The sequence below is a fragment of the Mauremys reevesii genome, linkage group 11 (assembly GCF_016161935.1).
Source record: "Mauremys reevesii isolate NIE-2019 linkage group 11, ASM1616193v1, whole genome shotgun sequence".
NCBI lineage: Eukaryota > Metazoa > Chordata > Testudines > Geoemydidae > Mauremys > Mauremys reevesii.
In genome coordinates this window covers 46,751,989-46,778,866 of record NC_052633.1, presented here as the reverse complement: position 1 = coordinate 46,778,866, position 26,878 = coordinate 46,751,989, and the positions used below count along the sequence as shown (strand labels likewise).

Sequence of the window (26,878 nt, the reverse complement as noted above, 5' to 3'; positions counted from 1 at the left end):
AGCAAATGAGTTTGAAACTAAAAATCCCTTCCCCTTCCAATTGTTCAACTTTCATTCTTGACTCGTGGTATGATGAAATCACTGCTTCTCTAGTCTTTATTAGGGGATGTCTCTTGTAGGGAACACTTTTTGTTATATTACTTATTCAGCCTCACTATGCTTAGTAATGTTGTGAACCTTATGTAGCTAGGATGCTCACTGTTACAAGCATTCTCTGACATAGGAGTTAAAATATCTGCAGTAGTTGGTGACCTGTCCATACAAGGTCCCAAAATTGCTGACACAGCTGGAGCAGAAAGCATTGGCAATGATGGGGAAACTTTTGAAAAATTTGTTAGTGGAAACATTCCTGAAGCGTCTTCTAAAACTGACAGTACCTGAATTTCTAATGTTTAGAAAGAAGTAGAAAAATAATCTTTTGAAAGTAGTCATTCAGGTCTACTATATAAAGAAGCAAAAAAGGACAAAAATCCAGATTTTTGTATTTGTAGATCATCTTGAAAAGACTTCTATCATGTCCCTACTGAGTCAGGATTCAGAATAGGCTCCTTCAGTCTGAACTCTGAACAAAGCCAGGAAAAGTCTAAAAGTCCACCCTGCAATTCAGAAACTAATAATTTTAAGTAGTGGGCATGACCAGATTAATGCTTTCTTTCCCCAAACTTAATCCTTTATCAGAACTACTAGCTATCAAATAGAAACTTTGTTGTTGAGTCTCTGTCCCCAGTGTAAATGCTGTCATTTCTGAACTGCTTTGGGGCTATTGGTTTGGAGAAGGGTTTGGACTGGAATTTGTGTGCTTAAATACATGTTACTTCTGTGCTGTCCATAAAAGCTGAGTTAAGCAAAGGATGTCAGCAAAATTTTCAGTGTTCTTATGAGTTCTGTTTTTATTGCTTTCTTCAGTGCCCAACTTTCTCCTCATTTATAAGCCTATTCTTAGTGGCCAGCTGTTCGGTCAAGTGTGTCTCACTAAGCTGCTGGGCTCTCTGCTTTATTGTAGGTCTTGCCAGACCATGTATCAGGGTGGAATCAAGCTTTGAGCTTTAAATTCCTACTGTTTTTCCACAATTGGGAAATTATATTTTACTTCATTATATCCTAGATATCACACCCTTCTGCCTTGAACCAAGATGCATTTCTTGAATGTTAATAGAACAATAAAGACTTGGCTACTTATATAAAATACTGGGGCCACATTTTCATAAGTGAATAATGATTTTGGATGCCCAAATCGAGATGCTTTAAAGGACCCTGATTTTTAAGAAACTGGTGAACCCCTATCTTCTGAAAATCAGGCCTTTTGAACATGCCTCCACTTAGGCACACAAAATCACTAGTCACTTCTGAAAACTTGGACTTAGGACTTCAGGAACTTGGGGCATGGCTACATTTGCAGATATCGAGTGCTTTGAGTTAAACCTGCCTTCGTAGAGCGCAGTAGGGAAAGCGCTGCAATCTGTCCACACTGACAGCTGTAAGCGCACTGGGGTGGCCACATTAGCAGCTCTTACAACAGCCACAGAGAGCAGTGCATTGTGCAAGTGGCTGCAGTGTGCTGTTCAAATGAGGGGGGTGGGGTGGAGTGTGACAGGGAGTATGGTGTCTGTATGTGGGGGGGGGGAGAGTGTGTTTTTGGGGGGCTGAGAGCATGTCAGCATGCTGTCTTGTAAGTTCAGACAGCAACAGACCACCTACCTCCTCCCCCACACCTCCCTCTCTCACACACAGCATTCCAAAGTAATGGTTGCTTTGTCTCGGAGCAAATAAGCATGCCGGATGTCAGAAACGGAGCTTTCAAAGGGCATATTGGCATGCCTGCAGTGATTCCAAAACAATGACAAGAGTGACCACTTGACTTAAGGGGATTATGAGACGTTTCTGGAGGCTGATCAGAGCGCAGTAATGCAACACCTCGTTCACACTGACGCCCGGGCATTTCGTCCAATGCGCACCAAGTGTTAATCTTCTTGGCGAGGTGGAGTTCCAGGAGTGCTCTAGCCCTGGAGTCAGAGCTCTCTACGTGCCTTGCCAGTGTGGATGGGTAGTGAGCTAGGGCACCCGGGGCTGCTTTAATGCGCTCTAACAAGTGTATCCAAGCCCTTGGAGAGATACTCAGGGCGTGTGAGATGGTTTGCTGCCTCCACCCCTCTTCCTGAATAAGGGTACAATTTTCAAAAACACTTAGCATTGGTCTAGCTCTGCATTGACTTCAGAAGGAGCCGAATTAGGCACAGCAATATCCTGGGTGCTCCCGCATAGATTTATAAATCATATGAGCAAGTGACATTCAGTAGACACAGAATTTATCAGAGTCCCACATTTAATTACTGGTGTATTTTTCTCATACTAAAATGTTAGTCTAGGTTTTTAAGACTCCCCCAGAATGTGGAAGGTACAATCTATCTATTTTTTGTATTAGTTGATATACCATTTTAGACCAGCCCTCCCTCAAAAACAAACAAATGTCTTTTGTGTATATTGATATACCTTTATTTTAGAAAGGGAGCTCCTCATGTTTAGAAAAATAGATGATCTATAGTAACTTTCTATATGGGTTTTATTTCTAATATTCTTCTGTGGAATAGATATCAACTGGTGCAATGGGACCATCTTTTTCTACGTGCTTGAGAGTAGTTTCTACATGCTGAATATTCAAAATAATGTATAAGCTAGCATACTTGAAAATGTTCCTATAAACATTGTCATTGTCAAGAAGCTCTAGTCCTTTATTGGCATTTTACATAACTTTAAGAATTAATGGTGACCTGCAAAGGATTTTTTTTAAAATGTAGTTGGGGTATACTTTTTTGAAAAATTTGCAGCTTCACAATGAATAAAGAAGACATGAAAGGGTAAAGGGTTGGGTTACTTTTTTTTTAAAAAAAGATTAAAACCCATTAATTGACCATAACCAGAAGCATCACATAAGTGTTTAATTAAAACACTCTCATTAAACAATTCCTTACCATCACAGTATATGAATCTTTACTCTCTCAGCTTTTGTGGTGGTATCTTCTCACTAGTTCTTTTTTTCCCTTTTCTTTCAGTCATCATACAGTCTTCCAGGCTAGATAGGATGTGAATTTGTAATATTAGCGCCTCCTCCCGCCCCCCCCCCCCCCCAAAAAAAAAGGCAGTTTGTAATAGGCTCAGATAATGCAGAACTTCTTTACAATTGACTTTTCATCTAAGGAACCTTGTTATCAGACTCCCTAACATTAGCCTGTCGTTCCATCCACCTCAATACCTCCATTGTGCCATAGTGGAGTTGGAGCAATTTTGTGCTATGTCTTGCAATAATTAATCTAATATGTGGACAAAGTTGAAACTTCAACTCAGAATATCCTGGTTTAAACTAGAAGCTGTCCAGAACCAAAGCCCTGGATCCAAGCAGTCCTGATCTTTGTGGTTCAGGCCAGTTTACACTGACTGAGCTAATCTGGAGGAGGAGAGCATTTTTGCAAAATATCACTTAGGTGTGTACTCTTATGAGGTGCTGGAAGAGAAAATAGATGCTCCATTCAGGATGCTACTGTCTAAGAATGTGAGAAAGTTCTATTAAAAATGTGTTTGTGAACTGGCAGACTCTCATTAAGCAGCTCTCCAGTACTTCTCGATGTAAAGGGAATGTTTTCTTTCCTGAAAAATGATATTGATTCATATTCTTGTTCACAAGATGGCGTGATTCTGTTGGGAATCCCCAAATGCTAAGCTGACTTTGGCTAAATGTTGGAAAGACTTAAAAGGTAACCACAGAGGATAATTCCTTGTGGTTGAAACTCCCAAGGCTTCACTTCACAGTTACAGCCTGTGCTAAATTCTCCTCTCATCCCCTGGACTCCAGTGTCTTGCCTAAAGATTTATTAGACCACAAAAATAAGTAAAATCTGAGGCACAAAAATAAGTTAGTGACCACTTAGCTTGCCATGAATGCTAGCTACTTTTACATTTTTCTAGAGTGGCTTAAGCCTGGAAGGGGAAAATTCAGGCAGATGAAATAGCATGTGCTCCATTACCCAGATAAATCATAATTTTCCCCCCACCTCTTATTAATCTTTGTCATAATGGTAGCAGCAATCAGAGCAAAGATCTCTAGTCTCCTACTTAAGATAACTGGCTTGTCCAGTCTCTATGAGCTGTGATCACCAAAGAAGAACTTCAGAGGTTCCGTGCCTGAAACAGATTCAGTCCACAGAGGGGAGAGGGTAACCAACTCTGATGGGTGAAGTACTTGATTCCATGGAACAGATAACAGGATATTAACTGTTCACATGGAATTCAAACAAGGACTAAATCATCCACCTAAACTAGGGATGCACTTAAACATCCCCTAGGGTACTACACTACCCCCCCCCCCAAAAAAAAACCAACACCCCCCCCTGATCTGCTCCCCTACCCCCTAAAAACACCTCACCATGTGGTAGTCAGTTTGAACCCAGTTGAAGCTCAACCCTGGAGACAACAGTGAATCTCAGAGCCTGGGCTCCAGCCTGAGCAGGAACATCTGCATTGCTGTCTTTCGCCCTGTGACCTGAGTCAGTTGACTCAGGCTCTGAGACTCGCTGTTGTGTGGTGTTTTTGTTTTGCAGTGTAGACATACCCCAGTATCTTTCCAAGACCTAGTTCATTAGACTTTGGCATGACCCCTATCCCACAATCCTTGGAGATAAAACTATCAGATCTGTGAACTGACTGGAAGTCTTAATCTTGCAACAGCCAAGCAGGTGAAATCCCTTGAATGTACTATGGGATCTGGGAAGAATGCATCAAACTCCAAATGCTAGCTGGAGAGTTCACAGGGTCACCTGCATAGCGCAGATGATATGGTGTTGCAGGAAGAACTGACACACAAACGTGTTATAGAGGGTGGTGATGCTAGCTGTCTTTAGCATGGCATGTGACTGCCAGAAACCAACACCTTTGTGTTGAACAGTTGCGGCTTCTGTAAATAGTGGCACACAAAGAAAAGAATGGTCCTGTCCTTTTAGGTGGGCAGAAAGAAGTCTAAACTCTACATCAGTGATAGTCAATTAGATCGACCTGTGGGTTGATTTGAGAATTTTATGACATGAGGTGGGCCATTTGCATAGAAGGCTGACAAGACAAGACAAAAAAAAAAGTCAGCTGCCAATAAAGACCTTTATTGCAATGTAAGTATTAGTGTTTGTCTTTTAACCAAGTTTATAAATCAACATTATTACCTGTATTTGTGACAATATCTAATGGGGGAGGTGACATTGATGATTTCTGGCAAGTTTTTTGAAGAGTGATTTGTAAGAGGTCAGGGCAAGGCACATACACAGACAGGTGTGAAGATGCTCATCTGTCAGGTGATAGCAGTATTGTTTTTGTTGTTGTTTTGTTTTATAATGTTCATGGTAGAAAACCCAGATTCTCAGAGAGACATTGATCCAAATATCGTTAAAAGATAGATGGCTAGATTCTGGCTATTCTGAAACTGGTCAGCATATTGAGTCCAGAAAACACACAGTCCCACTTCTCTGAATTTTGCCTTCAAGGCATCTGAGCTCTGGAGCCTTATAATTTTCTAAGTGAAAGGACCTTCATCAATTGAATAAAAAATGTCCTTTGCTTCAGAAGGGCAAAGTCCATCAGCAGAGACAGCAAACGGATCACGAACAAACAAAAGTGAATCCTTTGGAATTTTAAAATTCTCAAATCGCATTTTAGAATTTTTGATCAGATTGTTTAGGAATTCTTGCTTCGTTTTCATAGAAGTTTAATGTGTAACGACAACACGTGGTGTGGGAAAGTGCAACATCTTTCCTGTTAAGTCTGTCTGAAAGATTTCAAGATTCCTTTGAAAGGCATGCACTTTTTCAAACAGATCCACAACGTTGCTTGCACGGCCTGGGAGCTGTAAGTTGAGGGAATTCAAGTGACCAGTAATTGCACAGAAAAGCTACCTGTGACATAGACGGGATATCATTAATAAATTCCAGGAACTCGCAAGCCTTATTGGTCTTTCGGTTTGAAAGAAATTCTATTATTTCTTTTAGAAGCATGCACAACCTCTATAACACACGCCCCCTACTTAACCAGCGAATGTCACTGTGCTGCAAGAGTTCACTGTTTTTGGTTGAAATGTCTTGTAAAAGAGCTTTAAAAAGACGAAGTTGCGATCTAGAAGTTAAGCGTTCACTAATCTCATCACAGTACCCATTGTTAGTCCCCAGACAATTTACCACACAAGACAGTCTGGTGAATGATGCAGTGATATATATTGAATGAAGGGTGTATTGCTGCCAAACAGGAAGCAAAGCTCTCAATCATGGATGGATCTCTGTCTGTAACAAGCAAGTTTACTTTCTGCAGATCTAAACCTTTTTTTTCTTTTTCAAAAAAGCCTTTTAACTTTTCAAAAATGATCTCTCCTTTTTTTTTTTAATGGTATTAAGCCCAAAAATTCTTCCTTGAAAAATTTCACCATCATAAAATCTAACAAACAGTGATAGCTGGGTAGTGTCGCTTAAATCACTTTATTTGTCCACTGCAAGAGACATGTATTTAGCATTTTTCAAATAAAAAAGCAGTGCTGATAAACAATCCTCGTAAATTACCTCCAAACTTTGCACTGCTATCGAATCAGATGGAAACTTGCTTCGCACGGTTCACAGTGTCATCTTTGTTTTTCATCTCTGGCAAAAAGCTCCTCCAGCATTTCCAACTTGCACTCCTTCACAAGCTTGGCATCCAGGAAAGGCTATTTCTTTTTAGCTAGTACCAACAGTATCCAAAGAGAAGCAGCTGTTGCTTTTTCCTATACAGTTGCTGATGTTGTGAGAATGACATTTTGAGTTTTGATATGAAAACTTCAGATTTTCAGTTTTGTCACGTCTTGCAACACTGCCAGGATGATAGGCCGCGTTAAAGTTACTCTGCTTTGATTCAAAGTGTTGCCTCACATTGACGACCTTACAGACGGATACCTTAAACACAAAGGTGTTGCATTTAAATGAGGTGGCATAATAAGAAAATCTGCTGTCCAGTTTGGGTTTAAAGCTTCGTTTTTGCTGTTGACTTTGCAATGTTTAGTCCCATTCACATTAATTTTTGGCTCAATTTCCATCGCAGATGAACAAATGGGTGATGTCCTAGCTCAATCATAGCCAATGCTATCACGAGGACTTAAGATCCAGTAAGCAGTGCTTAATTTGTGCCAGAGCTTGCTGGGGCTGAGCTCTTGCACCTCTAGGCTTGAAAGTTCATAGCCCTGGCACCTCTGGGCTCCCAGCCAGCAGCTGCCGATCTCTGGCTGCCCAACTCTGAAAGCAGTGCCGCTGCCAGCAGCAGTGCAGAAGTAAGGGTGGTAGTACACCATACCATGCCACCCTTACATCTTCACTGCTGCTGGTGGCAGCTCTGTCTTCAGAGCTGGGCACCTAGCCAGGAGCTGCTGCTCTCCGGCTGCCCAGCCAGTGCTTAATTTGAGCCAGGGCTTGCTGGGGCTGAGCACTGGCACCTCTTTCATTACAAATTAAGCACTGCCATTAAGTTACTTACTAAGGAAGTAATTAAAAATGATCCGCAGCACTTCACTGTTCATGAATTTAATTATAAACTTTTTTTTAAGGTGAGCTGGTGGACCACACAGGAAGACTTGGCAGGCCACATTTGACTTGAGAGAGAGAGGATGCTTTTCGTCTGTTACAGGGCAGGATGCCTACTCCCAATCCCAGATGTGATATAGTTAAAAGGATGCAAGTGTCAAGCAAGTCCTTTTGAATTAGGTCTCACTCTTCTTGGGGCATCAGTACACCTGCCTGCACTAGGATTTTGTTGCTCTCTGAAATAATGGCAACAAAGGTTTTGTCCTGCCTATGTGAGCGCTTACACCATTTTAAATACTGGTTCAAAGGAACTAGTTATTAACAGTGCAAGCAGGTCCCTGTGGTAGTCTAGTTTTCATATTAATTGTTCAAATGTGGAAGTCATCATCTGGAGAGGGGCTGCTGGGAAATGCTTGAAGGACACACAGGTGTGAAATTACTGATCCTTCACTGACTGAGTGGCTTGATGTCCTCTGGCCTGCATTGGCACAACTGGATCACAGAAAACAACTAACAGGCGAGAGTTTCACTGTGGTTGCCAGCAGAGGCATTACAGGTGAGGGTATATATGGGAGAAACTGTCTATATACTTTTGTATTGTGTGTGTATGAATAATAATGACAGAAGAAAGGAGCTGCCACCCTATGGAAATTGACTAGATGAATTTTTAGTAATTTTTTTAGTGTTTTAAAAGTTAAAACCAGGATAACACCTGAGATGGCTTTGAGGAATCTGCAATATAACAAAACTTGAAATGACGGAGAGAACCCTAATGACCTATATTTATACAGTATTGCTTCTGAGAAGTGCTATAAATATCCTCTTTAAAGAAACAAAAGGAAACATCTCTCAGCATATTTGTATTCTAATCTAAAATACCACACAGTGAGTTATTCATTAGTGTCTGATGAAAGAGAGGAGAGAAATGTACCTCTATCCTGATATAATGTGACCCGATATAACACGAATTCGTGCAAAAGCAGTGCTCCGGGGGGGCGGGGCTGCGTGCTCTGGTGGATCAAAGCAAGTTCGATATAATGCGGTTTCTCCTATAACACGGTAAGATTTTTTTGACTCCTGAGGACAGCGTTATATCGGGGTAGAGGTGTAGTTCCAAAACTATGTATAACATTCAGTACAAAAGATGGAATATGGTGCATTTTGATGAAATTTTCTAAACTATAATTATTCATGAGTATGAATTCAACAATTTTCAATTTATCCAACATACAAGGGATTATTATTATTCTACTAGCACTAGATAACTAGATTGCCTATAGTATAAAACTCTGTATTCTATGTGGATGAGCTACATGATATCTTGTCTTTTAGAAAACACTTGCCTTGTAGCAGATGTTCCTTAGTTAGGAATTTGTGGAAGTATGTATAACCAGTTTAACCAGTTTGTGCTGCACTCTTTCCAAATGCCATAATCTATATTGTTACACTATTATATACATTTTTTTAAATGTATAATTATCCAAAATATTTTTCTTATTTTTTTTTAGCATGCGTCCTTTTATAGAAATCTTAAGATGACATTACAAGGCAACACATGAAAACTTTTATGAGAGTTTTGGCTTTGGAGTCTTGGATTTGTGTGAAATCTAGGTAGGGATATATGCCAGGAGTACAAGGAAAGAAATAGAGCTGTGTTTATGTAGTACTAAAACATACACTTAATTTGTAGAATTTACACATGTTAATGGCAGCACATGAACAAAGTGTTTTTGTAACTCAAAAATGTGAATTTTATTCTGTTTCAGGAAGAGGAAAAGGATACGTGTTTGTATTCTAATCTAAAATACCACACAGTGAGTTATTCATTAGTGTAGATTCCAACATTGTCTCTGATGAAAGAGAGGAGAGAAATGTACCTCTATCCTGATATAACGTGACCCGATATAACACGAATTCGTGCAAAAGCAGTGTTTCTTAGAAACAGAAACCCAAGTTTTGAAGCTGCTTCTGCCTAGGGTGAGCTGTCAGTGTAGAAGCCTGATATTTGTTGTTTTATTGTTTACCTCCTTTTCTGCCCCCCTCCCCCCGGTTATCATAAATCTGAACCTACATCAGGTCTCCAGTAGATTTGTCTAACTTCTTAACAAAAAAGTTCCCCTCTCCTAAATTTATCTACTTTTAGGAATTGCTGCCTCCTGATGTTTCCTATCTTTAGAAACATTGTCCAGAAAACAAGATGACTTCTATAGCAAGAAATCAGTTTAATATATTGCATTTGTGCAGTGTTCTGTGAGCATTTGATGTACAATTTCTTTTCCTAAACATATATAGTCATACAAAGTTTAAAATGCTAGACATCATGCATGTATCCATATAGCAGAACTCTGCAAATTATTCAACCTTTTAAAATAAACTTCCATTTCCAAGTATTGTTGAATGATTTTTCCCCACCCCCAGCAAAGGAGATTCCTATTAGGGGATCACATCTCCTATAAGTGCTGGTGGTACTTGTGCTGTAACATTTCAAAATTACTGCCGTAGGCATACACCACTGGGAATTTAACTTACATCTTTGGTTTTACAAATAAATTGAGCTGTCTCAAGATTAAAGTGTACAAATAAAACTAGCCTCTAATGCAGGGCTGAAAAAATGTGCCAGACATTTACTAATCAAAGGTCCATAGGTAATTCGTTGGAGGGGCATGAAGAGTCGAGTGCCCCCCTGCAGCCAGCCCAGGTGGGGAGTGGAGGGGGCGGAGCCAGAGCCTGAAGAGAAGGGGCGGGGCCAAGTCCTCTTCTAGCCATGCTGTCTGGTGCAGCGCAGCGGCTGACGGAGAGGTTTCAGGCTTCACTCACCTTTTCCTCTGAAGCTCAAGACATCTCTCTCTACTTTGGGCCTGCACAACCTTCTGGTTATTTGTTTGTCACGTTCAGAATTAGGATACTGCATAGAAGGCAGATTAATTGTTCACCATTTGTCAAACTTTTACAGTTTTTTGTTTTTTACAGTGCAAATATTTGTAATAAAAATAAATATAAAGTGAGCACTGTACATTTTGTATTCTGTGTTGTAATTGAAATCAATATACAAGTATTTGAAAATGTGGCAAACATCCAAAAATATTTATATAAATGGTATTCTGTTATTGTTTAACAGCGTGATTAACTTGTTTCACAGCGTGATTAATCACGATTAATTTGTTTAATCGCTTGACAGCCCTAATTAAAACATATTGGCTAAAATGTATACTTTTTAAAGTACCTTTTTTCCTTCACGAGGCCTAAGATGCATCCCAATTTCCTGATTTGTTGGCACTGGTCTCACAATCTGTTGAGTAACTTCTGTGTTTAATGTCTTCACTTAAAATGAACACCTTACTATGTTCATCTTGTGATGGTGGTAATGTATTCTTTTCTGAGGGAAGAAAATACAAATGGTCAAGTATATTGAATCTAATGTAGGTGGGTTTTTATATATACCGTGAAGTAAGCTTTTTACGATAGTAGGTTTATAGTCCAAAATCTAAGTAGTTCTTTGACATATTTAATGCAAAGTCATGGCTCTTCCTTTCTCCTTTACAGCTACATACTTGATTGATGAGTGCTGTCTTTTCCTGAAGTTGCACCCATTCCACATTTCCTGGGGGCGGGGGCGGGGGGAGGATGGTTGTATCACCTCTACACTATTTCCCTTCCTTCTTCCCCAGTTTCATGCTGTCTTCTCCGTGCTTCCACTCTCATCCTTCCTCCTCCTCTTAGCAATAATTTCCCAGAAGTTTGGGGCTGTGAGGAGCTGCTGCTACTATCACTCATTTCTGAGGTTTCTGCAGAGAAGATCATCTTCTCTTCTGCTCCGTTGTACAGGTGGAAGAACTGAGAAAGGAGGAGGTTATGGATGGAGAATTGAATTGTTACTGCTGCAGCACTATGTGGTGACTGGAGTCGGGCACTGTAATTACTCTGTTTAGGTGTTCCCTAGCACTATCTCCTGTAGCGTCTGTTTAAGTACAAAGCCTATAAGGACCACACAGGAGGATGGCAGTTGAGCCCCAGTTTCAGTCTTGTAATTTTTTTCCTAGTGCACTACCTCCATTTCCCAGAAAAAGCGTCTGTGCTGTAGGAGTTCCTTCAGTTTTGCTAGATATAGAACTGATGCAGGCACAGAATTTTAATCTGAAGACTAGTTTTTTAACCATTTTAATATTTCTTGCCTATAATTGTAGGGGTCAAGTCTGGGGAGAATATAACACTTCTGGTTTGTTTGTTTACAAAATTGTGTCTCAGTCATATGAGAGGGAGTTACAAACGTATTTCTCCCAATCTGGCCTTCTCTACACAGACAGATGTGTTGAGTGCTCAGGATAAAGAGGGGTCTGTCTCTGTTTAAAACCAATGGTATAAAACTTTATATATAATTTTATAACAGCTTCCCCCTGCTTCCCGTATCGAAATCCAAAATCCTGATATAGCTGCAACATTGTTAGTTTTCAAGAAGTTCTAGACTTCTTTCAACAATATTTAAAATCCATTCTAGTTCTTATTAGTGGTCTTCTCTTTGCCATTTGAATTTCAGCTGAGTCCAGTTTTTCCCTCAATTTTATTTATGTCGGACTTGTAAAAGGCCAGTGAAGTTCTTCTTTGAGTAGATGCAGCTGTATATTCAACTTAACTGTTTGCATATCCAGTGGACCAGAGCCAGAGAATTTTGTCTAGCAGTATCTATAGAGGTGTAGTGCTTGTGCCTTGTGGCTGTAGCCCCTCACCTGGCTATATGAGGTGATGCTGCCCCGACCCCCCTCAGTTCTTTCTTATCACCTGTGGCTGGAGCTCTGTGGTTCTTAACCTAACAGTTCCTCAGAATCCTTGGACTTTGTTGTTCTAGTTGAATATAGTTAGTAATACCCTAGTATTCGTGTTAGTTAGTTTTCCCTTGGTGATGCCCTCACCAGGGTTCAAATGTTGTCTGTCAGGTGGGAGGCGATCCTCAACGATGACTCTCTCACAAGGTGTTGGATCTGCTTAGACGAGGCTCACATCAAAGAGTGGTGTTTGATCTGTGAATCATTCACAAAATTGACTCAGGTGGCTAGAGACCTTCGCCATGAGGCCTGCTTCGTTACCAAGGCCTACTTCGGTCATAGGTTGCCCTTGATCTCGGTGAGTGGTGCTGCCTGAAAGAAATTGCTCTCCTTTGAGTGTGCCGAAGAAAAGGTCTCATAAAACCGCTCCAGTCCTTGTGGAGTCTTTTATTCCTCCTCCAGGAAGAGTACAGCTGCTGCTGGCATGTGGGATGAAGCATGTCCTTCCAACTGCTCCCTGATACCATGTAGGGATGTGAGAGGCTCTGTACCGTCAACTCAGGCTGTGGCCTTGGAGTGTCTGTTGGATCTGGTACTGACAAAGGTGATGCCAGCACCAACTGTGTCCATGTTGACAGCATATCATGTGGCGGCAGACTTCCAGAGGTCTCCTTTGGTCCAGGACTTCGCCAGGGCTATGGCATCCACAACCTTGCTGCCTGGACAGGCCACTGAACCTTTGGGTCTGGTGGCACTGCAGCTCGCTGTTCCTTTACTGCAGACCATGCAAGTGAGTCTGGTGCTGGGTTTGGCACAAGGGACCTCCTTGGCACTGGGAAACTCCTCAGCATCACTGCATTCCACTCTGCTGATGTTACCATGGCAGCATTACCTGCTCCCCACCTCGGTACTGTTGGCTGTTTCGGTACTGCCACTAGCTTTAGTACCAACACCAGTTCTAGCACTGGAGACAGTTGAGGGCTACCCTGGGCCAGATGAGGGTAGCCCTGTTTCAGCAGTTAACACCGATCTCTCCCTTGCTTTGGATGATGGATGAGTCTGACTGGTTGCTTGCACCATCGAGGCTGGCTCCACCTTTATCCCCAGAATCTCAAGACTTCTTGGCATCCAGGGCAGCATCATTCTCCCACTCTCCATTTCCTGGCCTACACCTGGGACTTTTCCTGGAGCAGCATGGGTACCGAGATCTGCAGTCATCCTGCAGTAAGGATGGGGGCCTGTGGCCTGGTGCCTACTGACCACCAAGGCCTTACCCTTATGTCCAGCTGCCCCCATGGAACTTATGAGATACTCCTTGATTGCAGAGGTCGTACTTATTCAACTCTAAGACAAGATAACCAGTCATATCAGTGGCTGGGGCTGTTAGCCTGCCACAATTTCAGGTGCCAGTTGTTCCCCCTCCTCACCTCGGGAAGCCTTTAGAATTGCCCCGTCCATGTCTGCCTGTTCAGGAAGGGGACCCATCATTGCCACAGTTAACTGCCTCTTCCTCATCCCCGGGCGACTCGGGTGTGTCTCGCTCTTCCTCCCCTTTTGTGCCTGAGGACTTCAAGGCCTACCAGGACCTTTTGCAGTGCATGGCTGCTTCCCTGGACATCCAGATGGAGCTCCTGCAGGAGAATACCCATAAGTTGTTGGACATCCTGCAGCCATCTTCGCTCAGGAGAGTGGCCTCTCCTCCTCAGTGAGGCATTCCTGGAGTCTGCAAAGGTTAATTGGAGCACACCGGCTTCAGTGCCACCCATGACAAAGTGTTTGGAGAAATACTACTTTGTCCTGATGAAGCGATCTGAGGGGTTCCACCTAGCTCCTAATTCACTCATCTTAACTGCCATAAATGACAGAGCTTGACAGGGCAGATTGAAGTCCACTCCTAAGGAAAAGACCTCTTAAAGGATGGACTTAATGGGTAGAAAGATTTGTACCACCTCTTACCTGCAAATGGGGATTGCAAACCAGCAGGCACTGTTGTCCAAATACGATTTTGTAAATTAGACGTCTGTCTAAATTTACAGACCAGCTGCCTGAAACCTCCAGGGAGGAATTTCAATCATTTATTGCCAAAGGCTCCTGGGTGGCTATGCTAGACATAACACGTGCTTCAACCAGAATGATGGCCTTGGTGGTGACCATGAGCAGGGCATCCTGGCTGCAAAATTCAGGCATTGCTCCCTATAGAGGACATGCCCTTTGATAGTTGGATCCTCTTTTTGGACAAAACCAACAAAAAGGGCCTTGGGGGTGTACGCTGGCAGTGCAAAGATGCCAGAGGTCAGCTGCAGCAATACTGCCTGCAATGCCCCTTTGGGCAATTGTTCCCTCCTCAGAGACAGCGGGACTACCCCAGGAAGGGGTATAGGTTCCAGAGGTGGAAGCATTCAGGTTGTGGGTTTGGCCAGTCAACACACCGTCTTCCAATGCCATAAAGTGTCTGTTTTTGACTTGTTTGTCAGGGCAGCAGTCCAGTTGTGACTTCCATTATCCTGTTTCTCTTCTCTCTTTCCTCCACCCTCCCCCCCCATTTGGAGACAGGCTAGCTTGCTTTCTAAATGTTTGGTGCTCAGTTACTATCAACAGCACTGTCAAATTGGGTTATGCTATCCAGTTCTTCCTCAACGTCCCTGCATCTCACGATGTGGCTGCTCTGTGGTTGAATGAGGACGAAGAGTAATGTTTGGCGGCTGTTCAACAGGTTCTACTTACTAATAGGAAACCCTCTATCTGGATGGTGTATTTTGCAAAATAGGCCCAGTTTTCAATCTGGTCATTGGCCTACGGAGTTCAGCCAATGCTGGCTTGTAACCAGGAGTATTCACCGCATCTTCAGTTGTTGTGCCTTATGCTTAGCTTGTTGAGGGCATATCTAGTGGTGATCTCAACCTTTCATTCCCCATGAAATATTTAAAAAAAAACAAAACCCAAAATTAAATTGACTATGTCAGTCAGGTCAACATGAGACACTTGATGTCTTTGGTAGGAAGGCGTATTCCTTTGCCACCTTACAATTTTGAATTGCCAACTATTAGGTGCTCACGGCAAAGTACAGCTATACAAATTATAATAAATTACACTACTTTATTGATAAGCTGCCAGAGATCTCTCAGGATTCCTTCAAGGCCATCATCCAGGAGGAGCAACTGGTGGCAAAAACATCTTTGCAGTTGGCCCTTGATGCCACTGACACAGCTGCCAGGACCATCTCCATGGCTGTGGTGATGAGATGGGCATCGTGGCTGCATCTCTCGGGTTTCCTGAAGGAGGTGCAGACCATGGTGGAGGACCTTCCCTTTGAGGGTGTGAAGCTCTTTTCCGAGAAGACCGACATCTCTCTCCATTCCTTGAAGGATTTCAGGGCCACTATCAAGTCACTGGGAATCTATACACTGGGGCAAAAGAGATGTTTTAGCCCTCAACACCAACAGAGTCCTTATTTGTCCCAGTTTCTGTCACAATGGAACGATTGGCCCCAGCGGAAAAAGGGAAAGCCTTTCAGCTCCCAGTCCTTGACTCAATAACCTGGCCCTAAACACTGCTTTTGATGGGCAGGTTAAGGTACCGTGAGACCACTCCCCACTACTATCTGTGACCATGCACCCATTTGGCCACCATACAGCAGCGTTCCGCAGTACCTGGGAGTGCTAACCTTGGACAGATGGGTCCTAGAGATCATCAGATCTGGGTATTCCATCCACTTCACCTTCATACCCCCTCCACAACACCTTTCCCTGTCCTTCGGGGACTCTTCTCACAAGAGTCTACTATGGTGTGAGATAGACTGCCTCCTGTAGTGAAGAGCCAAAGAACCAGTACCTCAACATCTACGAGTCAAGGGGTTCTACTTTCGTTATTTCCTAATACCCAAAAGGAAGGGAGGTTGAACACCCATCCTGGACCTCAGAGCTCTCAAGTTCATCCAAGCTCAGAAGTTCAGGATGGTCACCTTATCAATGATCATTCCGTCACTGGAACAGGGAGACTGGTTTTTGGCCCTCGACTTACAAGATGGCTTCTTTCCCATTTCAGTACTACCGACTTACAGACGTTTCCTCAGGTTCACCCTGGTGCACGGCTATTACTAACGCAGTCTTTCCCTTCGGACTTTCATTGGCCTCGAGAGTATCATCTTTGACTAACCTGACTCTGAAGTCCCAGCCCTCCCAAGAGGGTACTGCTCAGGAGCACCAATAGGGACACTACTCGAAGGAGAAGTTACTCACCATGTGCAGTAATGATGATTCTTCGAGATGTGTATCCTTACGGGTGCTTCATTACCCTCCTTCCTCCCCTTTACTTCGGAGTTCTCGCTATGATTCTGCAGTAGAGAAGGAATTGAGGTGGGTTAGTCTGTGTGCGCTGGCTAGCCTTATGGCACAGCATGAGGAGAGACAGCGCATTTGCGGACCCAATGGACCAAAGTTCTACCAAAGTTCTCTGATCAGCAGAGCATGGATGCAGGCACATCTACAGTGGAGCACCCACAGGGATGCCCATCTTGGGGAACATTGTTACTGCACAAGGTGAATAAATTCTTACAGTACATACTAGTAATTACTTTATTTTGTGTTGTTGCATGCTGTATGCTTGTTTGACGCTTAAAAGAAAAGAGAGAGAAAAAACAAAACCTGTAGAATTGTGTTTTTCCAATAGAAGATCCTTAAGCTAAAATGAGGTTGAGGACTCTGATACTTCAGGAAGTTTAGTGAAAAAGTTATGTTTAGGGACCATTCTTCTTAGAGTAATACCCTTGTGCTCTCTTTCATTCATTGTTTCATATTCATTTCCATGAGAACTAGAACATTTGTTTAGAAATTTCTCTTTCAAATGTTTCTTCTCTTCTCTTAGGGCTTGGCTACACTTGAAAGTTGCAGCGCTGGGAGTTACAGCGCTGGTCGTGCAGCTGTGCAGGAACAGCGCTGGTCTGTGGCCACACTCACAGCTACCAGCGCTGGTGTGTGGCCACATTTGCAGCATTTGCAGCGCTGTTGGGAGTGATGCATTATGGGCAGCTATCCCAGCGTTCAAGTGGCAGCAACATGCTTTTCAAAAGAGGGGGGTGGAGTGGGGTCTAGTGTGACAGGGAGCGGGGGGCGAGAGAGAGTGGATTTTTGGAGCCAACACTGTGTATTTAGCTTCCTGCCTTGAAAAAATCAGAAAATGTTTCTAACCCCTTAGACTTAACTCTTAATTGCAAACAGCCTGCATCCAACACGACTCCCCGCTGTTTCACTCACTCCCTGCCTGCCTCTCATTTGATTGTTTACAGCCAGGTACAGATTGATCACAGCAAACAGGAGCTCTGTTTGTTTTTTAGATAAGCAGCACCCGGCAACGGAGCTCCGCGCAGAGCTCGTTCACAACAAAACAAAGAGAGGCTGCATAACAAAACAAAGAGAGTAATTTAGTTAAAAGCATTCTGGGATATCTCCTAATACCCTGGAGGCCATTTAAAGCGCTGGTGTGTGGCCACACTTGACGAGCAGCGCTGGATCACCAGCGCTGCAATGCTTATTCCCCAGGCAGACCAGGTGTTCAGCCAGCGCTGCAACCAGGGAGTTGCAGCGCTGGATGTGCCTTGCAGGTGTGGACAGTTACTAATTGCAGCGCTGGAAAGCCTCCACCAGCGCTGTAACTTGCAAGTGTAGCCAAGCCCTTAGTCTGTAACTTTCTGAAACTAATTAGCTGCTGCAGAAGTTGATGATACAGAAAATTAGGTTTTTTAGACTGTGGAATGGGAGATAAGGAACAGAAACTGGAATTTTATTTTTAATACAAAATGTCTTGGTAGTGATGACTCAGGATTGTGGGGCAAAACAAATAAATTGGCTTCTTAGTGGCATGAGTTGTGGGGGATTAAGTTAGTAAAAATATTTGCTCCATATAGAAGTTCTATTGTACTTATCTACTCTATATCAGCATTTGAAGGTGCTGATAAGTTTTACTGTCAACAGTGTTTTTTTGCCACCTTCACTCGACCTCAAGTAGGTATTGTTTTGTCTAAATTTATTTTCCTCCTCCTTGATGAACTCTGGTCAGAAGCAGACATTCTTTTGCTAGAGTGTCTTACAGTAACTTATCCAGGTTTAGCCTCATAACCTTAATTATATGTGGAATGTGGAGAATGCTGTATGTTGTTTTTGCTTTATAACAAGATAGTGAACCCTTAATCACTTGGTTCAAGTATTAAAACATTCCTTGCAGCTTCAGTATTTGGTTTGACCAATGTAACTTGGTTATAGAAAACTAATGTAAACCATCAACATGTTTCAAATGAATACCTCCGTGTTTAGTTTTATCTTCCTACCGTCTGTTGCAATTTTCTTTTTGGGTGAACTTTCATAATTAATGATGTATTTAAATTTTTTTTCCTTCCTTCAGGAGCAGTATTAAAATGTTAAAAGCGGTATTAAAAAAGAGCCGAGAAGGTGCAAAAGGAAGCAAGAAAGAATCAGGTATGAATATTGCTATACTGTAGATCTAATAATAACTCATGAATTCAGCATTTAACATTTTCGTAAGTGGATATTTTAATTTTAATATTTTCTTAAGGAAATTACAATTCTTCAAGTATATTTAAACAGAGTTTAATTATTTTAAGAGTCAAGACAAATTAATGATAAAAAAAATTACTTAGATTCTTTTAGATAAAAATTATTGATAAATACCTGTGGTTTACAGACATTCGCTCTAAGTAACTCAATATTGTTTGAGATATTATGTCCCAAATGTGTACTTTGATATAATCCATAAAAAAGGCTTTATTTTATTTTTTGTAAATTATAGCCGATGCCATAAACCCACTAATTCTCTAGTTGTCCATAGTTAAGGCTAGGATTTAGTCATGGGTATTTTTAGTAAAAGTCATGGACAGTAAACAAAAATTAACAGCCCGTGACCAGTCCACGACGTGTACTATAAATACCCTTGACTAAATCTTAGCTGCGGGGCTGGGGTGTGTGTGTGCTGTTCTGGGGAGGGCCGGGGTGTGAGTGCGGTGCTTCGTGGGGGGACGACCCAGGGGCCAGTGGCACCAGCTGCTGGGGGCCACTGAGGCTAGCAGCACCAGCTGACGGGGGCCACTGAGCAATGGCTGCTCCCGCCGCCCCTGGAACCACTGCTCAGGCAGCCTACGGGGCCAGCCACACTGGCTGCTGCTCAGGTGGTCCCTGGGGCCAGCTGCCCGGGGCTGCCTGAGCAGCAACCAGTGCAGCTAGCCCCAGGGACCCTTCGGGGCACTGGTGCGGCTGGCCCCGGGGCTGCCCAAGTGGCTGGCTGTGAAGCTGCTCCAACAACAGCCGATGTGGCTGGCCTCAGGGCCAGCTGCTTGGGCAGCCATACTGGCTGCTGCAGAAGTCACGGAGCTTGTGGAGAGTCATGGAATACATAGGGTTGCCAAATTTCTGTTTGCAGAAAACCCAACACCCCTTCCCAAGGCCCCTCCCCTTCTCCGAAGCCCTACCCCCTGCCCACTCCATCCCCCCTCCCTCTGTTGCTCGCTATCCCTCACCCTCCTCACTTGCTCCTTTTCAACGGGCTGGAGCATGGGATTGGGGTGTGGGAGGGGGTGAGGGCTCTGGTTGGGGGTACAGACTCTGGGGATGGGCCAGGGATGAGGGGTTTGGGGTGCATGAGTGGGTGCAGGCTCTGGGGTGGGGCCGGAGATGAGGGGTTTGAGGTGCAGGAGGGGGCTCTGGAATGGGGCCGAGGGGTTCGGTGCATGGGAGGAGGCTCCAGGCTGGGGCAGGGGCCTGGAGTGTGGGAGGGGGTGAGGACTCTAGCTGGGGGGGCAGGCTCCGGGATGGGGCCGAGGGGTTTGGAGTGTGGGAGGGAGAGAGGGGTGCGGACTCTGGGAGGGAGTTGGGGTACAGGAGGTGGTGGCTCAGGGTGTGGGACGGGCTACGGGTGGCGCTTACCTGAGGCAGCTCCTGGAAGCGGCGACATTTCTTCTGGCCCCTGGGTGCAGGGGCAGCCAGGGAGGCTCCGCATGCTGCTCTCACCTGCAGGCACTGCCTCGGTAGTTCCCATTGGCCGTGGTTCCCGGCCAGTGGGAGCTGCGGAGCCAGCGCTTGGGGCAGGGACAGCATGTGGAGCCTCTCTGGCCGCCTCTGCACCTAGGGGCTTCAAGGATGTCGCCACTTCTTGTGTGTCGCTCAGAGCCAGAGCAGACAGGGAGCCTGCCTGAGGCCCGCTGTGATGCTGACTGGACTTCTAACGGACCGGTGCTGACTGGAGCCGCCAGGGTCCCCTTTCGACCAGGTGTTCTGGTTGAAAACTGGATGCCTGGCAACCCTAGGAATCTGTGACTTCTGCAACCTCTGTGACAGACACAGAGCCCTATCCGTAATATCTCCCAGAAAAAATAGGGTAGGTGACCTACATTCTAAGCCATGTCTATATGGGACATTCAGGAAAGTAGTTAATTCCCTGTAAAAGGTGTGAAATCAATGTGTGTAAATTGAAGCATGTTAAAGCCCTTTCGGATGCTCTTGTTCAGGAATAAAGTGGCTTTAACTCACTGTAACATCCTCTGGAGAATATAATTTACGCTCGTTTTTAGTTGATTTGCCTTAACTTTCCCAAGTGTCATGTGTAGACAAACCCTAAGTTTCATTAAAAAAATAGAAAACAGAGAAAACACCCAAAATGATTCATTCTGGCTGCCGTCAGGTCTCGGGAAGAAGAAAAGGGCATCATCTTTGTGCCTTAGCAGATGGTGGGGATAAGCAGGCTTCACTTCAGACTGCAAGCTGCCTGAAAGTGTATTACATGCTTCCAAATACCGTAGGCCCCTTACTACATGTCTGTCAACCAAAAGAAAAACCCACCATGTTACTAGAACATTATTAAGGTTGCAAAGTCAAGCACTCAAAAGTTAGGAAGTGCCAGAATTAAGGTTGTCTGTGCAACCCTAATTTGTTCTCCTTGTGCATATGCATTATAATACAGTCTTTAATTATATGATCGTGTACTACATTTTCCCACATGGACTACTTCGTCATACAGGGCAGGATGGACCTGCTCTGGGGATGAATCAGGGTTGTGTACTGAAGATGACACTTGTCCGCAGCACCTCTGCTTCATTTGTTGTAGAAGTTGGAAGGTGTGTAATGAATGAAGCAGAGGACTTCAGGAAGAGAATTGATGGTTTCATGGTTTAAAATAGTTGAATGGGGAATGGATCTACCCTGATTGTGCCACAAAATTCCTATGTGATGCTAAGCAAGACACTTAAATCAAATTTTTCAGCTGGTCACTAATTGTGTGATCCTCATTTTCTAGGTGCTTGACTTATGATTTGCAGAAGTGCTGAGCACTCACGACTGCAACTGAAGTTTATTGGAACTGTGCTTTATATTTCAAATTTCTATATAATGCTAAGTATTCTGGAAAAATGACATCCTAGGTGTGTCAAATTGGGCACTCAAAATTACTGTATACTTGGGACCTTAATTTCTCTGTGCCTCACTTCACTATCAGTAAAATAAGAATATTATCCCTTCATTTCACAGGGATGTTTTTAAATAAACTAATTAGTGTTTGTGAAGCATTCAGATACTTTAGTGATGAGCGCCATAGAAAGCCCATAAGGAAATTAATAATTCTGTCAACAGAGCAGAGTTTGAAGTAGCAGGGTGTCCAGTAAATAAGGCATGGGGCCACACATCGAACAAGAATAAAACAAAATATTGAATACTTACACCGCAAGCGAGCACCATCCATCCTGCACTGTCAATGAGGCAAGGATCCTGTGGGGAAAAAATAGTAGTATGTAAGCATGTAATTGGACTGTTATCACAATGCATACGTACAGGGGGACAAAATTAAAGTGGCTTGGACAACCTTAATTCTGGCATTCTTCTTTGAGTGCTTGCCATGTGTATTCCACAGTAGATGTCTGTGCTCGCCATGTGCACTGGTGCCTCAGTAGTACCTGTAGGGAGAATGCTGCTGTGACCCCTGGAGTGGCGCCGCTATAGCAGCACCATAAGGGGACCCACACACTCCCCCCACCCTCAGTTCCTTCTTGCCGCCAGTGACGGTGCATCGGAACTACTCGTTTCAGCTTTGCTGCAGCTCATCTCAAATCTCATTGGTTGTTCAGTAGTACCTCTATCAGTTACTTAGTAAAAGTTCTAGTTTAGTTAGTTATTCTTCAGGCCAGGGCATGCCCCGGGCCCCAGGGTTTAAATTGTGAGAGTCTTGCAGGCGTTCGATGCCCAGGAGTGACCCGCACACCGACTGTCTCCGCTGCCTGGTTGAATCCCACATCAGTGACTGCTGTAAAATCTGCAGGTCCATCAAACCCAGGTCAAAAAAAGAGAGAGACATTAGACTTTGGGCCCTTCTCATGGAGTCGGCACTGGGTACTTTGTCTTCGGTGCATGGCGATCCCCCGGCACCTTCCGTTGGCCGGCACCGCTCTCCGTCGAAAAAGCAGAGGAAGGCTTTGTCATCTCAGAAGCATAGAGAGAAGGTGTGGGGAGAGGCTAGATCCACGTCAGGTTGAGCGGAGCAGCCCGGTTACGTTGACTCAGACCTCTCTGGCTGAAGTCTGCATGCCTTCGACACAGGTGGCCCTGAAGGCGGCCAAAAATATTATGACCCTGCAGGTGCCCGGGGCACCGCTGGCACCCAGACCCTGCTCTAGAGGCAAACCGCCACTGAGGTCTCGTCAGCCGACGCTGACCCGACCCGACACAGATCCTGGTCAGGAGACTGCTCTCGGGACCGTTCGTCACCCAGTGTCCTGTCAGGGCACAGCCTCCAGCCTCCCCTCTCTTCGCCCTCCAGGTTGTCTGGTAGGGTGCTGCTGGAGCGCAGTTCTAGGCACCGCTCCACGCCGAGTACAGAATATCAGCGGGACGCTCTCGGTGCAGCTACTGGACCCGCTCCCGGCATGGACACCGTCGCCGGTCACACTCCAGCTCTCGCACGTCGAGGCACTGCACCCACCACTCCTGGCGGGGATCGCCAGCTCTGCGTTGTCGCAGATCTAGGCATCGAAGCGTCTCGAGGAGTAGCAGCTTGAGGCAGTACTGTTCCTCGACATTGGAGTCCCAGTCCTGTGGGAGATGCCATTCTCGGTACCACTGCGCGTACCGCTTGCACAGCACCGACAGGTCATTGGTAACCCAGACCTCGACCCACATGCAGTGCCCTATGCTCCAGCCAGGCCAACCCGACCAGCTGGTGCCACCGGTGCCGCACCAGAGCCAATGGCAGGGACCCCCATGGCAGAGCCAGTGGTGCCAGTGGACCCGCTGGCCCCCCCTGCATGCCCAGCAAGGCCCTCGGTTGATAGCAGGAGCATCGGAGGCTCCGTCAGTTGCGCTATCCAGACCTCTGAGGGATAGATCGGTGGGTCACAGCTCCTCGGCAATGCACGAGGAATCAGATCAAGGGGTGGACCCTGTAGCATCGGCCGATGTGCAGAGCCCGGTACTGGCTTCCTTCCCTGCACCAGATGATAAGATCGCAGCTCCGCCCCCCTCCGTACCGCAGGAGGACTTCAGGGCCCATCAGGAGCTGCTAAAGCGAGTAGCATCCACTCTCCATCTCCAAGCTGAGGAAATGGAGGGACCTTCGGACTCACTGTTTAACATTCTTTCATCCTCGGCACCAGGCAGAGTGGCCCTCCCGCTCCATGAAGGGGTGGCCAACATCTCCAGTGCCCTCTGGCAAACACCGGCCTTCGTGGCCCCAATATCAAAAAAGGCGGAGCACAAATACTTCGTGCCCACGAAGGGGCATGAGTACCTCTATAATCACCTGGCCCCCAACTACCTACTGGTGGAATATGTGAACCACAGGGAAAGACAAGGCCAACCAGGACCCGCACCCAAGAATAAAGACTCCAAAAGACTGGACTTGTTTGGCAGAAAACTTCATTCGTATGAAGCCCCTCCAGCTCTGGTTGGCCTCAGAGTTCTCCCAGGCCAGGGACAAACTGTACAAAGTCCTCTCTGCACCAGTGCGGGTGATCGCCACTCTACAATGGGGGTCCTGCCCGACCAATATGCTCCAGGGAATTCCCTTCCGGGACCCGACCCCGTTGCTCGACCTAGTGTCCGACGTGTTGTACTTGGGCTTGGGGGCATACATAGGGACCTCACAGACGCAAGGTTTGTGGTCCACCGGAGAGCTATCCCTTCACATAAATGTCAGGGAACTCAGGGCGATACGTTTAGCTTGCATGACGTTCAGCTCGCAGCTACGCTGCAAGGTGGTCAGAGTACTCACGGACAAAACTGCTGCGATGTTTTACATCAACAGGCAAGGCGGGGTGGGGTCCTCGGCCCTCTGCCAGGAAGCCCTCGACCTCTGGGAGTATTGTATAGCCCACGACATGTCCCTGAAGGCTTTCCACCTGCCAGGCACCAACAACATGCAGGCTGATTGCTTGAGCAGGGTTTTCTCCTCCTAACATGAGTGATCACTTCACCTGGAGGTCACTCATCAACTCTTCCGAGAGTGGGGCACTCCCCAAGTAGACCTGTTTGCGACTCGACAGAACCACTGTTGCCACGGGTTCTGCTCCAGGGGTGGGGTGGGGTGGGAGGCGGGGAGAGCCCAGGGCTGGGGCAGCAGGGGGTGTGGGTGGAGGGGGCAGAGCCCAGGGCTGGGGTGGTAGGGGGTGTATGAGTGGGGGGGCACTGGTGAGGGGGGAGCCCAGAGCTGGAGCAGCATGGGATGTGGGGGGGTGGGAGTCCAGGGCTGGGGCGGCAGGGGGGGTGCGGGTCGAGGGGGGGGGAGAGTCCAGGGCTGGGACGGCAGGGGGGTGCGGGTCGAAGGAAGGGAGAGTCCAGGGCTGGGGTGGCAGGGAGGGTGTGGGGGGGAGAGTCCAGGGCTGGGGTGAGGGCAATCAATTTTTTTTTTGCTTGGGGCAGCAAAAAAACGTAGAGCCGGCCCTGTACCTAAGGCCTTTTGTCCCTTCTCTAAGGGTTTTTTCCTTTGTGGGTTTTTTTAAAAAGGCAAAACAAAATAGGCCCCAGTCCTGCTTCAGGAATCATCTGACCTCTGGTATTCTTTGCTTTCCTTGGGCTTAGCAGCTCTTTAGTCCTTGGTGGCAGGAGTCTGCATTTACCCTCTCCAGATGGTGCAGCTAAGGTACAGGGCAGAGGTCCCCAATCTGTGGAGCGTGCCTCCCTAGGGGGAGCGTAGAGGATTATTTGGGGGGTTCTGGCCAGCCTCCCTGGAGGGCAGAGAAGGAGCACCACCCAGCTCCGCTCCTAGCCCTGGTCGTTGGTTCTAGCTGCTGGCTCTGGCCACCGGCCCCATCCCTGGGGCTCTGCTCCTGGCATGGCCCCGCATCCCCAGTGCTCTGGTCCCGGCCCCAGCCTTGGCCCTCTTACCCCGTCCATTCTCCCCCTGGAGCTGTGGCTGGTGGGGCATGACAAGGGAGGTGTGGGGTAAAAAGTTTGGGGACCACTGGTGTAGGGGAACCTGGTGCCTGTCTCTAACCTAGGCTTCAGTCCCAGACTCTACACACTGGAGTGCCATCCATTCTGACTGAAAGGTTCCAATCCGCCCATCTTGAGGACTACTTCCTTCTTTGTCTCCATGGTCCTTTCCATCATCCCTCCTGGGCTGAATGCTTCCCCACTTCTCTCCTCAGGCCTCTTTAGGCTAAATTCCACTTCCCTGTCTCCATTTCCATGCTTCCTCTTTAACCACTGTAGAGAGCCTCGAACACAGTTGGCATGAATCAAGAGCTTTTTTTTATATAGCTTCAGTAGGCGGTCACATGACCCTTCTGCCACATGCTCTGGCGGTGACTGTAACTGTCTAAACTCAGTCCTTAAATGGGGCTGCCTCTCTAGAAGAGACATGCTGGCTATGCCCATGCTTACACGACCAGCACACTGTTACATACTTAATGTTCAGAGATTTAAGCAAAAATAAACATTTAATTATGGAAACTGATATTTTTATAGAGTTTTAGATATTAAGTTTATTTAAAAGTTATTTAAAAATATTACAGCTATCCGTTGGTGTTTCCTTTTGGTCTCCTATACTGCCTTCTCTTCATTAGTATATGTTTGTTTTGTTTTGTTTTCCCTTAAACATGCTACACTATTGTTCCATGTAAGGAATAGGCTATATTTAGGAAAACTCAGTTTTTGAATATAATTATCCAAATAAATAATAGCACTGGATGCAAAATATAGTTATATTGAACTGACGCTTGACCAGTTGGTCAGAAGAAAGGTGACTTCTTTTAAAAACTTCACATATAGACCAGTCAGTTATTTGAGTTAGTTTTTCAGTAACATGAGCAGTGATGTTCTGTTGACCCCCATATCAGGCCTGAAGGAACAAGAATAATGGAAGTATTGTGCTTAGTGTGCACTGTTCTTCCTGCAGAAAATCTCATCAAAGTTTCATATCAAATGTAGCACAAAGCATGCATGAAAACTGCATTGATTTTAGTGAAAATTGGTGTAATTTGTGGGTTTTTTGTTTTTTGCATTTAATTTTTCTTTGTCATTTTATATTGTGTCCAAAGCAACCAAGATATGCCACAGA

At 45.3% G+C, this 26,878-nt stretch overlaps 1 protein-coding gene across 10 annotated transcripts in view; it reads left to right on the top strand.

Moving 5' to 3' along the window:
* TANC1 (tetratricopeptide repeat, ankyrin repeat and coiled-coil containing 1) overlaps positions 1-26,878 on the top strand; it is a 198,448-nt gene that overhangs the window by 37,278 nt on the left and 134,292 nt on the right. For 8 of the 10 annotated variants that reach the window (XM_039494557.1, XM_039494549.1, XM_039494552.1 and 5 more), the window contains one exon: positions 18,731-18,804. In XM_039494557.1, the coding sequence (XP_039350491.1) occupies positions 18,731-18,804 (74 nt within the window). Of the gene's footprint in view, positions 1-7,597; positions 8,131-18,730; positions 18,805-26,878 lie in introns of all 10 variants that reach the window. The other 2 variants (XM_039494556.1, XM_039494553.1) reach the window with 1 other exon arrangement.